At 37.3% G+C, this 19,021-nt stretch overlaps 1 protein-coding gene across 1 annotated transcript in view; it reads right to left on the bottom strand.

The window, feature by feature from the left end:
- Positions 1 to 19,021, bottom strand: part of LOC149557664 (DNA repair RAD52-like protein 1, mitochondrial) — a 67,551-nt gene that overhangs the window by 26,104 nt on the left and 22,426 nt on the right. The window contains exon 2 of the mRNA XM_089832253.1: positions 16,671 to 16,708. Within this exon, the coding sequence (XP_089688379.1) occupies positions 16,671 to 16,708 (38 nt within the window). The remainder of the gene's footprint in view (positions 1 to 16,670; positions 16,709 to 19,021) is intronic.

Here is a 19,021-nt window from a genome sequence, read left to right as displayed (position 1 = left end):
TGGGAAGCACCATTCAAGAAATGTAAAGACTTGCATGCGCACCATTATATCCTCAATTTTTGATGCAGATGTTAAAATCTGCAAGATGTTGCAGACAACCTTGTTAGCTTTTTGGAGGGAACATCAATATTGCAAAGGATTGTTCAAGTTGATGCTCTCGTCTGCAGCCTTCAAGCTTGTGGAGGAAGTAATTAAGCATAGAATCAACAAATTTCAAGATTGCATGATAGATAGTGAGATGATCTCCATGGGTTTACCGGTTAAAGGAACTCCTATGAGACTTTATGAGAATTATGACAGTGAGGAGGAAGGTAAAGTAATTCAGACCAGCGATGGGAAGAATATGGATAAGGAACATACAAGTTTCTATGTTGGTGATTTGGAGATTAGCCTTGAAACACATGTTGATGAGGTTGGTTTTACTTTAAGTAAGAACATGTTGAAATCTTTGAATGAGGAATGTCTACATAAGAATGATGTCATAGCAGCAGCTTTGCCTTTGCATTCAAATCAAAGGAGGGAGGAAATTAAGGCTTATGATTATATTCTTGGGATGTGTGATGAACCATGTGTTTCTTATACACATCATATAAATTTAGAGGAACGATCCAAAATGACACTGCAAGACAATGAGTTGTATCAACATGACAATAATGAGATGCATGCCTTAAAGAACCAGCTGAAAGTTAGTGAAGACATGGTGGTGGCATCTTTGGTGCATTATGACAACACTCACAAAACGATTAAGGATCCCCGAAGGAAGGCTCAAAGGGGAGTAGAAAGAGATTTATTTGTTGCTGACTTACAGGCAATCGAAATAGCCCTTGAATTTATGAAATTGGATTATTTATGTTTGCTTTCCGACTAGGATGATATATTTAACGTTGCTGGAATATATGCTAATCAATTGAGTAAAGGAAAGAATGAGAATGTGGAGCTCAACAAGGAACTTAACGATACTTAGGAGGCATTGGTTGATACACGAGTTGTTCTTCATGAAGCTGAAAATCAGGTTAGGGTCACAAATGAAACAAGGGAATGTGAGAGTAAGAGAGGCAGGAGTTTTTCCAAGAAGTAGCAGTGAACTTAAGAATACTCAGGAGGCATTGGTTGATACACAGGTTGTTCTGCATGAAGCTGAAAATCGGGTTAGGGTCACAAATCAAACAAGGGAACATGAGAGTAAAGATAGGCAGGAGTTTTTCCAAGAAGTAATTAATGAACTAGATAGCATTCAGCAAACTTATGACTTAGCTAGTTGTCCGAAGAGACCAAATACTAAATTTTCAGATTACATTCAGCTAGTAGACAACTCTTTGTTTGAAGTAGATACTGATTGGATAATGGAGAATCTGCTATTCGAGTCTGATGATGGAACATTCATTAATATTAGTCAGGAGTTTTGGATTGATATTTGTCACAACCAAGAGGTTGTTGCCTTGACAAAGGGACAACGCTTATTACAAATCAGCGTTGGATAGAGATGTGGCAAGCAGTATAGCTAGAGTGCATACAGTGAGAAGAGCAACGTTGTGGTAGTTGAGCAGCTAGGAAAGGTTTCCCCAATGGGTATTTAAGCATGGCTTGTAGATAGTTGTTAGTATGCATTGTGTGTGGATTACCGTGTGTTGAACAAAAAGATGATAAAAAATAGATATCCTATTCCAAGGATCAATGAGGTGTTGGATGAATTACATGGCGAGATTTATTTTTCAAAAATAGATCTCCATTCCGAATACCATCCGATCCGCATGAGGGAAGAAAATGTGGAGAAGACAATCTTTTGTTGTCACTACGAGCATTATGAGCTCCTACTCATGTCGTTCGGATTAACAAATGCACCCACTACATTCCAGTCATGCATGAATCACATCTTCAACAAACAATTGTGTAATCTTCAACAAACAATTGCGTAAGTACTTATTGGTATTCTTTGATGATATCCTTATTTATAGTAAGACATGAGAAAAGTACTTGAAGCATCTGGATGAAGTCTTAACGATCATGAAGGATCGGTCTTGTTCGCCAAGAAATCCAAGTGTGAATTCGGTATGACAAAAATATTGTACCTAGGCACGTTGTCAATAAATATGGAGTACAAGTTTATCAGGAAAATATTCAGACTATCCTTGATTGCTCCCCCCACCCCAAAATCATTTTCTAAGTTGCAAGGTTTTTTGGATTGTGTAGTTATTATCGGAGGTTTGTAAAAGGATTCTCTCAGCTCAGAGCACCATTAACAAACCTGACAAAAAAGGATTTCTTCTAGTGGAATGAAAAGGCACAACGCACTTTTGATAAGTTGAAAGAAGTAATGAGCACTTGTCCAGTACTCACCTTAGCTGACTTCACTTGACCATTCATTCTGGAGTGTGACGCATCCAGAGAAGGCATTGGTGCGATATTGATGCAAGATTGACACCCCATAGCCTACAAGAGTTAGAAACTTACACAAGCAGAGCATCTATATTCTATTTATGACAAAGAGATTTTGGCCATCTTTCATGCACTAACCAAGTTCTGACAATCTGATGGGTGCAAAGTTTGTCGTCCGCACTGATCATAATAGCTTGAGATATTTTATGGAGCAATGGGACTTGAACAAAAGGCAACCAATATGGGTAAGCAAGGTTTAGGCTTTTAATTTTGACATTGAATATGTGAAGGGAAAGAACAATGTGGTTGCAGATGCTTTGTCTAGGAAACCCACTATCTGCTTACTAACTCAAATTCAACCGACTGGAAAGCACATTCATTGGTGGAATATTCCAAAACACATTTGCCTATGAGCTAACGGATGGCAACACTCAAGATGAGTGGTACAAAGTGGTGAATGACATCATTTACTATAAGTAGTGGATATAATTAGTGCCTGAATCCAAATTGAAGCAGAAAATCTTGAAGGAGGTACACGACTCACCCTTGGCTAGACACCTAAGTTTCCTCAAAACTTATCGATAACTCAGGGAGAGTTTTTCATGGAAAGGTCTTAATGGAGACATATTGCAATATGTAAGAGAGTGTGCGGTATGCCAGCAAATCAAATCCGAACATACTCTACCTGTCGGGTTACTACAACCTCTGCTTATACTAGAACAGAAGTGGGAAAGTATCTCGATGGACTTCATTACTGGACTCTCTAATGTGAATGGGGAGGATTGTATTTGCGTGGTTGTTGACAGACTGACGAAGTATGCACATTTCTTCATCATTCCCTTTGACTTTCAAGTAGCACAGGTTGTCGATCTATTTTTAAGAGAAGTCTTTCACCTACACAGGTTACCCCGAAACATTGTTAGTGACCCGGATGGGCAATTTATTAGTATCTTCTAGACAGAACTGTTTTGGTTGGCAAGAACAGAATTGTCGCCAAGTACTAGTTACCACTCTCGGATAGACAGACAGACAATGATTGTGAACAAGAGGTTAGAAGACTATCTTCAGAACTACGTTTCAACACAACAACAGATGCGGGTCAAATGGATGCAGCTCAAGGAATACTATTACAATACCACCAACCACATGTCCATCATTACGGCACCCTTCAAAACACTATATGGTATGAACCCCTTTCTTTCATCGACATAGTACTGGGTGACAGTCGCACACCAAGGGCGAGGGACTGGCTTCAAGAGTGACAGGACATCCTGAGATGCTTGAAGGAAAACTTACAAAGGGCGCAGAATCAAAAAAAATGTATGCCGACAGACACTGAACTGAGAGAAGTTTTTAAGTGGGCGACTTGGTCTATCTCAAACTTCAACCATACCAACAATCCTCATTGAAGGAAAAGGGGAAAGAAAAACTGAAGCCACGATTGTATAGTCCTTATCATGTAGTTCGTCATATCAGAGAAGTAGCCTATGAGCTGGAACTTCCAGAGGGGAGTCGTATTCATAACCTTTTTCATGTCTCTTGCCTTAAGAAAGTGGTGGGACGAAACATCACATTAGCTACAAATCTTCACCGCTCAATGAAGAAGGAAAGCTCATATTGGAACCAATCGAGATCATCGAAGTACGTGAGAAGACCCTACGGAACCATACGATAAAGGAATATTTGGTACGCTAGAGACACTTGCGATGGACGACCAAACGTGGGAAGGCAAGCACATTCTACAGCATCCAGCATTGCATTTGCTTGGAGACAAGAGGACTGTAATGTTCCCGTCATAAAATAAATTATTAGTGAAACATTGTTAATGGACCGATTGATTTAATATATCTTGGACCCATTTTTTTTTTGTTTCCGTAGGTTGTTGTTGTCATCTATCTTTGGACACCCTCAGAAAGGTTTCCCCAACAGGTATTTAAGCACGACTTGTAGGCAGTTGTTAGGATGTGATTTGAAATCTTCTTTGTACTACGAATTCCCGTTGGGATTCTCTATTATTCGCCATTTCAGAAGTGGAAGGCCTTCCCTTCTTGGCTTCCATGGTTTTAGTGGGATTCATCGCTCACCCTATTTTGTTGTGTTCAATTTGGCTTCGGATCTAACACATCTGGACCGCCATCTACAATATATATATTGTTATTTGGAATCGTTACTTCATTGTTTCTGAGTTAATTGGCAAATCTAATCATTCTTGTTTGGTATGTATCACTTAACTCCCGCATTCAATCTACTATACAAGTCAACATGGTACAGATATAGCCAACATTCATACCGTACAGCAACCCCGAATTGCATCTTCCTCACAACAATGGACAGCCTTTCCTTGCCATATCATACGGCCAACATTGCATTGTATGGCCTCAATCTATTCATCATATTACCATACGATGTATGGACACCTTTCCCCTTCACTACACCGTACATTCTGGACCACACGACCTCTATCCTCTTTTGGTAATTGTACAACATCTCCTCTTGTCCGTACTACTACCCATAGTCCATACGACTTCTACAATAACCCCATTGAGTGATTTTTCCAACAACTGATGGAAGAAGATTGCTTTCACAGCAAACATAGAGCACAGGAACATCACAAACATGGCAGAAGAAACCGAGATAGAGGCTAGAAACCTTGAGAGACATTAGAGAAGGGCAAACACATGTCACTAATGTGTTAGAGTAGCTTAAAGAGGCAATACATCAATTATAAAATATGGCCTAGAATACCTCAAAGGCATCACAATGAAGAAGGTAGTGTGGTTTGGTCACCACAAAGTGTTAGAGCACCTACACATACAACAGATACACCAATAATGCCTATATTTGTGGAGAATAACAATTATGTAGAAGTGGGGAGTGTTGGAGCAGCAATATCTATGGTAGAGGATATTACGGTCATGCATGCTGAATGGGACTTATTTTTGGATAATGTTAAGGCAGATTTGAGCTCTATTCAGTATACGGGGCAACAAAGGGAAATGGCAAAGGCAAGGAAAGATAGAAGCCCTAGGTCCCCAAACAGGCATCTAAAATATGCCATGGACAAGTTAACCTTACCTATATTTGATGGCAATGGGAAAAATATAGCCAGAGCTTGATACACAAGCTTGACACATTCTTGACACTAAATCTCATGACTCAAACAAGGGAATTAACTTTTCTACCATGCACCTAGATGAAGCAGCATATGATTGGTGGCATCATGGAATAGTAACCCAAGATCATGGCATGATCAATTCATATGAAAAGTTCAATAACAAGCTGATCACTCAATTTGACAAGAAAGACATAGAAGTTTACTATAAGGATCTGGCCCAGCTAAAGCAAAGTGGTGCATTAGATACATAAATTCACGAGTTTCAGCTGATTTCTATCATGGTTCCAAAAATGTCACAAAATAGAAAGGTAATGTTGTTTTTAGAAAGGTTAAGTGAAAAATTCAAAAGCGTTTGTGAAGGTGCTGAAACCAAATACACTTCAAGATGCACTTTGTTGATGTTAGTTTTTATACCACATAACATATTAGCAATTGAATATTTGATAAGGAGTATCAAACACACAATTCTTCTCTTGAAAAGTTAATACTCACGCGACATGAGAATAACTCCAATGTTCCTTACACCTGTGGATAGTAACTCAGTATATCGATGTGATTTGTTGGTAATCACATAGACAGCCTTACACTATTCATTCAAGGATGACTTGAGTTTTTGGTGAGATGGTGATGATTTTGTATGAGTGCCAAGTGATGTTGATGGTGATAGTGATGGTGGAGGGTGTAGCGCCAGATAATGATGATTGCACGAGGAGGCAATAATGCCTCTAATGACTTCTACCTTCCTAACTTTCTTAGAGTGAAATCTGACTACTCAACTACTTGCTATTCAACTCCTACTCCTATGAATGGAAAGATTAGCAAATGGATGGGGATCGAATCTAATGAAAGCTAACCAGCGGCTCCACCTCCATAGATGCACTGATTCAAAGGAAAAGAGAACTAGTTTACCACACAAGGCTCCCTAACCAACGGCTAAGATGCTAGTGGCCTAGTTGTAGATCCCTATCAAACATTCACTAACATCACCATACAATTAGCCATCTACTTCTACTCTAACAACATGAAATGAAATCCTACTTTAATTTGAGAGATGAGAAGAACCATGCAATACACCAAAATGATCATGTATATCCACCATGCAAGCCACAACAATGAATAGAGAACAATTTTGATAGTATTTTGGCAACAATTCTCCAACATAACTCTCTCACAAATGAGAGCAAAATGGCCTTACATAGAGGCTCCAAATTACAATGAAAGGCCGAGATTAAGAGGCAAAATTAAGGGCCAATACTATATCTTACAAACCCTAATTAGGGTTACCATTATTCAACCAATTACATGAGGGCGCCAACTTTGTGGGCCAATGAGAAAATTACAATAATTTGTCAACCAATGAGAACATAGAACACTTGGCATGATTTGATTGTATGCACATGAAAGTGCCACCTCATCAACCTTATCTTATAAATCTATTCAATCCTTAAGATAAGGTGAAGCCTTGGATGCTTGAGCTTGTCCTTAGAAACTTTCTCATCACCACTCAAACTTGCTTGTACTTGATGTCCTGACCCTAAAAGGATGAGGTCTTCATGCACTTGGGGTAATCTTGTCTTGGCCTCTGTGGCTTCCCTGGATGCGAACTTCTTTGCAACTTGAGAGCCTTCTCTTGGCCACTACCTTGAAATCAAACTTAATCTCCCCCATTATCCTTGCCTTCCTAATTTTCCAACCTTCCCAATCGAATTTGGTTTGCATGAATAGCCAAGCCTTACCTAGCCTCAAATATTTTCAAACCACTTCCTCTAAATTTGCTCTTCTTTGAAATTCACTCTTCCTTGAGACTGCAGGGCTTCTTGAATCTCAATCTTCAATCAAATTCGCTCTTCACCCTATTTCATTCTTCACCAAAGCTCGCACTTCAACCTTTGCCAACTTGCAATCAACTAGAAGGGTTAGGACCCCACGTGGAATTGCTTCTAGTTTTGCACTACCCTAAGTTGCAATTCTAAATTTTCACTTATAATTCTAGCCCAATCAAATTTGCCCCTTCCATTTGCAATTTCATCAATAAAAAAGTATATCTAGTTTTCGAATTGCGTACCTTGAGCTAGGCCTATGATCCGGCTGAGAAGCACCATGAGATCGCCATATTCTGATTTGAAGTGTGCCACTGTGTGCCATATTCCTTTCTTTCCTTAGTGTAGCCAATTCTGCTTTGTAGATCCTTGCCATGGGGAATTGTCCTTCCTTCAGTTTGTCCTTTACCTGTATAATATTTACTGTACCGACATTGGCATCGGTTATTCGCCTCATTCTCGAGAAAAAAGTTGTTTTGGGCATCATATCCTCTTTGTCTTTCTTAGTATTTGTTCCCTTAGGGTTCTTGCTTGCACTAACATCTACCATCCTAAGCACTTATTTCTGCCTCTTCGTTCTAAGTGATATGGACTACCCTTATCGATCTCCAACCTTATTTCTATCGATGGATTTTACACTTATTTCTGCCTTGCCAAATGGTATCGCTACACTTATCAATCTCCAATCTTCAACCTAGAGGCGGGACTAAGACTTATTTATGCCTCTTCGTTATCTTAGGATGGACTACACTTATATCTCTCAATTTCATTCCTATGGTGGTCTAACTTATTTCTGCCTCTTCAAATGTCCTATCATGCATTCTACACTTATCGATCTCCAATCTTCAACCTATGATGGAATGATGAAGTGGTGGATGATGAATGCAAGAAGAACCAAGGGAAACAAAACTAGACAAGAACAAAAGAGAGAAATCCTCTTAAGGACCCCTTTCAATTCTACATGATTTGAACTTACCTTTACCAAGGGTCGGGTCTTCTTTTGGAATTTAGGATTAGACCTAAGAAATTCAAATCCTTTGCAAATCTTGATGCCTCGGCTGAAAAAATCAGAATTTGGTGCTCTTGGAATTGCCCATGCATGTGAAAATTTAGTCCTCCAAGCGAGAATGTAAAGTCATAGCAAGTGAAATAAGACCTTGAAATTCAATCCACCTTATGCAAATACTGAAAATGCTTATTAAAACTCCTTGTCTAGGGCACCAAAATGTGCGAAAATCTGCCCTTATGTTGTCCAAATCAGACTTGATCAAATTTTGGAAATTGTCATTGAAATACTTGATCTAGGGCTCCAAAGAATGTCCTCAAATCTGCCTTCAATATACTCCAAAGCACTATCTGAATTCTGTCCAAGATGCCCTAAAAGTTGCTGCCAATAAAACCTTAACATGCATATGCAAATCGCCTAAAATGAAGGTGCCCAAATATGATGGAATTTGCTACCTTATGAATACTGGAATTGACACCAAGGATCAGATCTGAAAATGAAACAAATACTGCCCAGAATAGTCCACAAAGGAGGAGCCAAAACCCTAGATGCTTGCCCAAAATCACCAAAATGGAGTGCTGAAGAAGTAGTGCCAATATTGTCCTCCTTAATCGCCAAAAGTGGATGCTAAAACATGCCTCAAAACCCTAGTTCGCTGCCCATGAACAGATTTGATATGAAATCACAGCCCCTTTGCAATAAAAAAATAATCCTTCACAAAATTTGCCCAAAAATCAGGCCTCCACAGAATTCGCCCAAACAAGAAAAATCTGAATTTGCCTCAAAATCGCCAAGGGCAGAAATTCGCCCAAAATGGAAGAGGAAAAAAAAATTGCCTCCAAGCAATGAAAATCTGCTCCAAGAAGAAAATCGCTTAGGCTGGAAATTGCCTCTCCACAAATTTAGCCCAACACATGAGGAGAAGGAAGATGGAATGAGAAATGAAAGAGGGGGAAACCTCTCTTATACCAAACTTTTGCCTCCTTGAATAGGACCTACCTACATTAAAGGAAAAAAAATTAAATTAAATAAGGGGGATTAAAATAGCCAAATCCGAAATTGCCATAAGCCCTAGAATTGAAAATTAAAAAAAAAGTCATGTAGGCCTCTAATATTGCTTTAAACCTTCCCCATTGTGGACCCAATAATTTACCTTGAATTTTACACCTCTTAGGCCTTAAAATACATTGAATTTAACACACAAAGGGGGCCAAATTAAATTTCCAAATTACAAACACTTAGCCCACAAATATGATTTTAATTTCAATTTCACTTCCTTTTAAAATTTCAAAATCCGTCCAATTAATGGCCCAGATTTAAATGCAACATTAAATTAATTTGGCTATAGTGAAATTTGCACATTTAATTGTCGGTTACAACCAAAAATTGCAAAATAAAATTAAGAAAGCCTTGGAGATGTTAAAATTTTCATTTAATGATGTTTTGGTGATTAAAATATCATTTAAAATCGGATTTAGCAAGCTCAAATCGATTCTCAACTTTAACTTACTAATCTTTTTTAATATTTTAAAAAATTTCAAGGCAATTTTAACCAATTTAATGCAAAATTTTGCAATTAAGTCCATTTTCGATTTTGCAATGCAATTTTTTTTTTTTTTAATTCAAAATAAATCATTTTCTCTAGCATCCAAAATCGATTTTCCAATTTTTATTTCACTATCACGAAATTTCCCTCTTCGCCAAAAATTCAAGATTTTCCAAAAAATTAAATCTAAAATTTTCATTTGAAAATGTTCAAGTCTATACAATTACATCCAATTTCCAAAATCCGTCTCAGTACAAAATTTGCAAATTTATCCTGCCGAGTATTATTCTAACCATCGAAAAAATGTTGCTTTGAAATTTGCTTAGCCTAAGGATAAAATTATAGGGTTCGGAAAATCAAATTGGCACCGGGTGAAAAAAGAAATACAACCACATCCCTCCTAACCCCAAGGCGTTTAATGTGTGAAATGTTCAAATTTGCAACCTCTGGACCAAAAAATTGCTAAGGCAACCAAAAAAAAGGGGGTCCCCAAAATTTTGGGGCGATGGTGTGAAGACCTCACAACACACTTGATTTGGATTATTCATCAATTGTCGTTCAGCCTCCTAAGAAGCCTTTTAAGGATCAAAAAGTAATCTGAAATCTTCCAATCAAAAGTTAAAACAAAGCCACTCCACCCAAATTGGACTTTGAGTCTAGGAACAAACTAAGAGGGAAGAACTTTTGCTTCACATGCAAAGGACCTTTGAACCCGGATACTAGATGCCTTGGGAAGGGTATTATATTTAAGTGGTTTATGATGACGAAAATGAAGGTAACAGATCTCATGACAGCGATGAAGAAGGTAATCACAAGCAGCCCCAGGAAGAGACAGCTGAGGGACAGGTTTCCAATCAGCCTCCCTCAATTGCCACCCTCTAGAGAGTACCTACAGGCAATCTTATCTGCTTAAAAGGAGTGGTGAAAGCGCAGCAAACTGTTTGTTTAGAGGATACAAGAGCTGCACATAATTTTGTTAGTGCCTACGTAGCAACTAAAATGAAATAACAAGTGAAGGAGGTTCCTCAATTTGATGTAAAGATAGCACTGGTGGTAATCTACTTAATTGTTTAGAGATAGTTTACAGCTTAGTATTCAGTTGGGATGTTATACATGGATTGCAGATTCTTATGTGATTGAGTTTGGAGGGATGAATGTTATTTTGGGCCTATAGTGGCTTTAGATTCTGAGAAGGTACACTATGGTTGAAAAGTAAAAGGACAGTTTATGTATGTTTGTGGTGATCTCAGTAAAAGATATTGACAGTAATAGTACCAACAGCAATAAGAATCGAGATTTTGTAAAGGGCCAGTTTATGGTTCATAGGATGCATAGTGTGTTAAATATAATGTGAGGAGGGTTCTTTGACATTGTGGGGGAGTCACGACTCTAAGGTACAAGCGTGGAATCATACGACGGTATGTGGGAATGTGTGAACAAAGGGATAGTTACAGTCAATTTACAATTCACTGTTTGCAGTTGATCTTGTCAATAGCATTTGTGGAGCATTGAGGGATATGGAATACCATTGGAGTCAATAGTCAAAGAGAGAGAGAGAGAGGGCCTAGGATGACATTGTGAGGAGACATAATGTGTGGAAGTTGTCATAGGGAATAAATGCGTAGTATGATGAAAGATGCACTCAATCATGGAAAGGATGTGACCAAACTTGGAGACAATGCAATCAGAATTGTTAAGATCAGTGAGTTGTTTGTTGAGAGGAGTGAAAGGTGATAGTGTATTGTGGGCCTAGTGCATGAGGGCCTGACCATTAAGGTCATTGGAAGAAGCAAATAATTTTGTTCACAATGAGTGAGATCAGTTTGGGGATCTAGTGTTTTGATCCTACTACTAGAAAGCTTGAAGAGGTAAGTGTTGTTACAAAACAACAATATGTGAAAAGTTTCAGCGTGAGGATGAGCGGGCCCAAGATGACATGCATCAATCTTACTCACCTCATATGGTTGAGGATACTTTCCTTAGCTATCACAAAAATTCTCCATATGAGTTGATGGAGAGATTGCAATAGGGTGCCCTTAACTCAACCTTGGGCCCAAGAGCAGAATCTCTCATCCCTCTTGGCCTTATGCTTCATGAGGTGGTGTACTTTGTGAGACCTCATTGTTCCCCCTATTACAATTGCCTCCCCATCCCACTAATGAGAAATAATGAATTGATTGATTTGTTGGACATTTGATGATTGATTTACGATTCCAAGATGTGAGTTGATTGCTTAGACATTCAAATTGTTGAATTAACTTTTTCTGATAAAATAGATTGTTAGGTTCATCCCTTGTTGATTCATAGATTGCTTGATTTCATGATGCATTGATGAGTGACAATAGGTAAATGATCCTTGAATACTTAGAATGATTTCTCCTTTATACATTATTGGTGAAGGGGTCACCACCTTTCATAAGAATTGAGTCACCACTTTCCCTGTTTTATCTCTCTTTGATACCCTCCTCAAATGAAGCCTTGTCCTCTTTATACCTTACAATGAGGATGAGTCACATCTCTTCAGCATATCTACCCCTTGCAATGGTCACACTCTTTCCAATTACCACCCTCGAAAAGGGTCACAACTCTTCATCATTGCTGTCTCTTTGGAAGCTACTTCCTTATTCTCTTTCCCTTCCATCTTCTTCGGTTAATCCTTCCTTAATTCCTATGCTGCCCTTTATGTGGATGAGGATGAGGATTGTCTTATATCTCAAAAGAGTACTTACCATGATTACTTTCCTTGCGATGATCCCTTCTTCCACGCCTTCCACTAATGACTCTCCCTTCTATGTATATCTTCACGAGGGGGAGCCACAACCTTTCATTATCACAACCTTTCAAGAGAGTCACAACCCTTCATCCTCACAACCCTTCATTCTCTTTCCCTTCCATCTTCTTCCGTTTATCCTTCCTTAATTCCTATGCTGCCCTTTATGCGGATGAGGATGAGGATTGTCTTATATCTCAAAAGAGTACTTACCATGATTACTTTCCTTGCGATGATCCCTTCTTCCATGCCTTCCACTAATGACTCTCCCTTCTATGTATATCTTCACGAGGGGGAGCCACAACCTTTCATTATTACAACCTTTCAAGAGAGTCACAACCCTTCATCCTTCATGCCCCTTGAAAGAGTCACAATCTTTCATAGCTACCAAATTTTGAAAGAGTTACAACCTTTGCCTTTTAAAGGAGTTACTTCCTTATTCTTTCTTCTCCATTAATTATTTCATGATTCACACATTCAAACACTTCTCTTCATACTTCTCCTTTAAGTCCACGTTGATTTCCCTTCTCAATTTGCATCAGCATATTCTTTCATATCTGCATATATTCCTACTTTATACCTGCATATGCTCTCCATAAACTTTTCTTACAATTATGCCTTCAACCTTTCTTTCATGAACTTCCCTTTTTTCTTCCCCTTTGCAAAGACTGATAGAAACTCTTGATCCCTCAAATGCACTCTACAAATTCTTAATAATCTTCCCAAGAGTGGTGTCTCTTTCACTTTTTAGTTGCTCCATAACTATAATCTTAATTGCTGCTACTTATTTGTAATTCAGATTTATTTCTAGATTCTCCTCCACTTCCAACCTGATTATTCCATATTTCATTTTCCAATTTTCCCTTGCTCCATCCATGTCCACTTCAAATGAAATCTTCCCCCTTGTATATCTGATGTTAAGGGAATCACGACTCTTTACTACATGCCCCTTAACTATTCAATAAGTTTAACTAACTTGTAATCATATCTTATTAGAATTAATTTTTTAATATTTTAACTTTCTTAATTATAATTTATTGTTAAATCCTATTTGAGAAAGGGGACATTATGGACAAGTCATATTTAGACAATTCTTGATATTGGAGTTGTTGAAGGTAAGTCAAAGAATATATGTATTTAACTTAGTAAGTTTTCAATTTTATTTTTACTTTTATTTTTGTAAATTTGTTTTGTTTTAAGTTCCAAAGACTTGTTTTGTCTTCAACACCCTCGTTATTTGACAACTTCCAGTGGTTGCAAGGAACTATCTAACATGATAATCAACCCACATTGGTCCATGTGGAGGCAATCTAGCACTACATAACAAAGGCTAAGCAAATAATTCTAGATGACATTTGGCAAGATCCTATGAGTATGGCTTCAATTTTGCTAAGCCTATATTGAGCATGATCCGTTATACCAAAATGGATAGGCCTTGTTTGGATGAGGTATATGATGGCATCGACTCAATGATTGAGAAGATGAAATTCATCAAAAATGCAAAAAAACAAGATCCCAAAGAAATATCCTCCAAAGAGCTACACCAAATCTTGGTAGAATGATGGAACAAAATGACCACTCTATTCCACTTTCTTGCCTTTTCATTGAATCCAAGAATTACAATAGTTATCAGCTCCTTGTTGTTACCACAAGAGGAGCCCCGTATAGAGATCTTGATGTTGCTCAAGGGTAACACTTCATAGACTCGTTGTTACATGAAAGATGCAATGAGGAATGAATTGATGGATTTTGCAAGCACAAATGATTGTTATTTTGATGCTTTTTGCAACAAGTATACGCTTAATGCTCATAGCGGTAATTCCCTGAAGAATTATACCTGCACCTACAAGCTCATGCAATCAAAATTTTATCAAAAGTTTTATAAAATAAGAAAAATCTTTATTGTTTGAGTTTTATTTATATTTTACTTTTATTTGTAACACTCGACACTCTAATTTTGTTTTAATCAATTGCTAGTTCATCTTCGTCTAAGAGAAATTGGAGCACATACTCATCCATCCACTCATTAAACACAATAGACAACAATCAAAAAATGTGGATGACTTGACATTTGTGAATTCAAACTTGCGGCTCCTTACACACAAAGAAATTGCCGTAGAATGTTGTGCCATAACGTATTGAGTTGCATACTTCCATTTCCTACCTTTCTTCAATTGGAGATGAAGACGACCATGAGCCAGCCACCTAGTGAGCATGAGGGTGTAAGTGCTAGTTGACCACTGCCAATGCCAATGGCCCTATTTGTAGTTCTTCTAGATTACCAAAACAAAGGTCATATAATATTGAGGTTAATGATGATATTTTTTATGACCCAAATGATACTTGATCAATGATGGCTGATTGTTAACACTTGACATCATCATTTTTAAATTTTGATATATATCATGACAATTCAGTTCGACTAATTTTTGACTATATATGATGATGTACTTTGCTATGCAATTTGACTATTAGTAGTGTTGTGAAATTTTAAATCTTAATTAATGCTGCAAATATGTGCATTTTCTATTTTCCTACGTTTTTGCATGGATGGGCATAAAACCTAGAAAAGTACCCAAAACCACAAACCAAACCCTCAAATCCAAACCTGAGCTGGAACCCGCAACCTAGTCAATAAATTAAACACACTAAAAGCAGCTGAAATTTTAAAGAGCAAATACAATCTATGTATGAATGAGAAAATACAATCTGCTGCACTCACAATGACAATCCTTCCCCTTTCGGTTCTTAGGGACTCTCAGCATTTTACTCCTTAAAAGTCTATGTTTTTTTTCTTTGCATTGAAAGGGAGCAACCCCTTTGATCCTTAAAAAGAGGACATCCCCTCCAAGTCCCAAGGATGTCCAAGACATCACCAAGACATGTCGTCATGGAGCTCTAATATATAGAAAATATATCCAAATTTTATTTATGATGAATAGGTGCAACTTATGAACCTGGTTGACAATAATAATTTTTGCGTTGTTTATCAAATCCCAACTTCAGGATGTGTAAGTTGAAATTTTAAGTGATAAATTACATTGCACAAGCTGCTTCTTGTTGATTCTATGTAAGTTCCACTCTGTTCCCAGGCTCTCAAATAACTTGCATATGACTATGTATATTCAGCTTGGTCTGAGAAAATTGAGAGCATATGATTGTTCGCATATCTTCTAGAAAGATATATTTAGGCACCCCCATTAGGTGTTCTGTTACTTGGGGTAGACAAAAGAAAACGAAAGAAAACACTAAAGCTTAGAATTAAATGTAAGGCACTCATATTTATTTTTACCTAACCATGCTTTGTGTTAATACTCAACTAATGGCACCCCTATTAGGTGTTGTGTCACTTGGGGTTCAGAAAGACAAAATCAACAAAAGAAAACACTAAGGCTCAGTAGTAAATCTAAGGTACTCATTCACTCTCACCAATCCATGCTCTGTGTAATTAAACAACTAATGTTAAATAAAGCGACAATGCAAATTTAGAGAAAATGAAAAATAAAAAGCACTTCTCAAACAAAAGCCAACTACACCTAATTAAGAAGTAAATCAAATACCAAGTTAGAAAACACCTATTAAAGAAGAATTATATCTAGCAAATGGAAATTCATCTGGTACACAAGTAAGAGAAAGAAGACTTCAAGACAATGCAAATCCTCTACATATAGTACAGTCCTACATATTTGTTTCTTTCTCTTTGCATGTGCTTGCTCAAATGTCCATCTGTGAATATTTTGTAATACACAATGTGTTCACCCTGTTATACATAATTTGCATAGTATATCCTAACTATTTGTTTGATAAAATGTTCTTCGGGAGAAATATTTATTTACTTGCACTTACTGATCACTTGTAGATTGCATGCAATTAGATAAGTTCAAGAGCCAAAAGTACTATGTAATATAAAATACAGTGTATCTTACAGAAACGAGACATATTACAAACTGGTTTCCTGAAAGAAAAAATTTGTTGCAGTTGGATCTCAGAAAGAGGCATATTAAGCCAAATATAGTAGGTAATGCAAAGTTACAAACCTTCAGCCTGTAAATTCATTACCCGATTTACGATGTGCCTGCAATAACAAAAGTATAGCTATCAGCAACGCAGAGGTCAATTTAATAAAGGCAATAATTACTGTAACATTTCAATGTTCTTCAAGCAGTCATGATTCAATTTTAGACCCATACTACATAGTCACTATAGAATAACATAGTCCTTTTCCTTTGTGCACTGCATTTTAATTGACCAATAGTGTACGCAGGACAAGAAATTAAGAGCATAGAGATACACTCTCCTCACAGATAAAAACTTCCATTTCAATTGATTCAAGTAAATTGAGCATTAAAATCCACTTTTCTGGCATATAATTACCACTTAAATGCAAGAATGGAAAAGCATTCCATGAAAAAATATGCTTATTAAAAGCATACCTTTTCTGTAGATCACAAAAGGGGAATATGCAACTACAGGAGTACTAAAAAGCAAATAAAAAGAAATCCTTATCTTCTTGCCTCTGTTTTTGGAATACTTTGAATACATGGAAAAATGAATAAAAGCAAACAATTAGAGTTATATCAGCTGCTAGATGCAGGCTATGCTCACTTACTTTATCAACATATAAAATAAGTCACCAGACTAAAAAACATAATGGGCCTAAATTCTCCAAATGGTCCATCCTACCCTTACGGTTACGACTCATTCATATGGAACAAAAGGAGAACAAGAACAGAAGATATCAGAACTAAATGATTGCCAATCCGTGACATTCTAAGAAAGAATGTAAAAGCAGGACTTCAGGAAAAAAATGATAGCCAATCCAAAAGAAGCGCATAGACTAGAAACACAATAATTTGATTCCAAGACCATTCTTCAATCCCAACCCACAGCCCAATATTCAAAACATAAAATTTTAGCAGCCATTCATCTCATACTGCAATTAGAAATAAACGTAAAAAATTTAGCAGCCATTCATCTCATACTTCAACTCGAAATATAAAAATTTGCTTCCAAGACCACCATTTCTTCTCTCCCTCTGCATAGCCTAAAAATCAAATCATAACTTTTAGCAGTTATTCATCTTATACTGCAATGAGCATCTGACCTACACATCCTCTTAAACCCCATCCCACTTCTCACTGTGTAATTCAATCTGACATCCAGCTACCTAAAGCCAAAATGTCTCTTCTTGTTGATTATTGTTTCCTTCAAATTTTCACAAACCCCAGGAGTTCATTTGAGCAGAAAACTGTTTATCATCCAAAATCTAGTACATTAAGAGTTGCATCTTTATGTCAAGACCTGAAGTTACAAAATGCTTGACAAGTTACATATATTATTTGGCAGGTAGACCCTAGACATGCATGAAGCATAATTTTGTGAAGTTTTGAATGCATACAGGTCCGATTTTCCCTCTTTTATAGATAATTGTAACCTCCTACAAAGGCCTGGCCTCTACAAGAAAAATATCATTATTTACATAAATCACTGACAACTATGGAAGACTTTTTTTTATATAACAATGCAGGTGGCTCAGAGAAGATAGTATCTCAAAGACACCAAAAAACAGAAGCTTAAGTTGTTGAACCCTCTTGCCATCAAATAAAATAATTTTCCGCAATTTCTTTCTTGTGGCTAAGTCAACATTTGCGGCTTTGCCCATGAAACTCACTCCTATCCTTAAAACCTGTCGGTTCTATCTTACTGTCCAATATATGATGTATGAGGCTGCACGAGTGAAGGTTAAATGCATTGTCCAGCCTTTCAATCTTTTTCTTTCCCCACTAGTCACCAATCCAATCATATTACTGCCTCTGAACATACAAACACCATCCAAGCCCACGCCAAGAATTCCCTCCACCACCCAAGATTTCCTGAAAAAGGAAAAGAGAAAGGATGATTCCTCAATGTGGGAAATCCTCCCAAAATCTGCTTTGCAATGGAAGAAATACAACTAGACTCTTGAATCTCAAATAAAGGACACTAATCTGTTAATTTATATGGGCTTTCCATGGACCCAAGTGCGTCAACGGCTGGATTCAAGAAAATTGGATAGCTATGTCAACAACATATACAATTATGATGTCCTGAAACTACTTACTAGCATTAGAACTTAAAACTCTAAAGAACTGGAATCTGGTCCTCAAATTTGACAAAGAGAATAGAACCAAGAGGTTTTGGACATTAAATCAACAGACTGCTCCTAAGATGTGCAATAGTGGAGGGAAATACCATCAATGTCAATTAATCGCCAGATGTAGCAATGATAAGCCTAAATGCATTTGGTGCAAGCATGATAAGTGGTTGTTCACTAAATCAAGACTGCCTAATTGTCAGAGAAAAGATGAGCTCATATAATCTAAGGATGTCACAGATCATTCAAAACATG

This window comes from Cupressus sempervirens, chromosome 5 (genome assembly GCF_028749045.1).
Source record: "Cupressus sempervirens isolate cs-2001-9-10 chromosome 5, ASM2874904v1, whole genome shotgun sequence".
In the NCBI taxonomy this organism is placed as follows: domain Eukaryota; kingdom Viridiplantae; phylum Streptophyta; class Pinopsida; order Cupressales; family Cupressaceae; genus Cupressus; species Cupressus sempervirens.
Note: the sequence above shows the minus strand (reverse complement) of the source record. Positions and strands in the feature narration are given on the sequence as shown.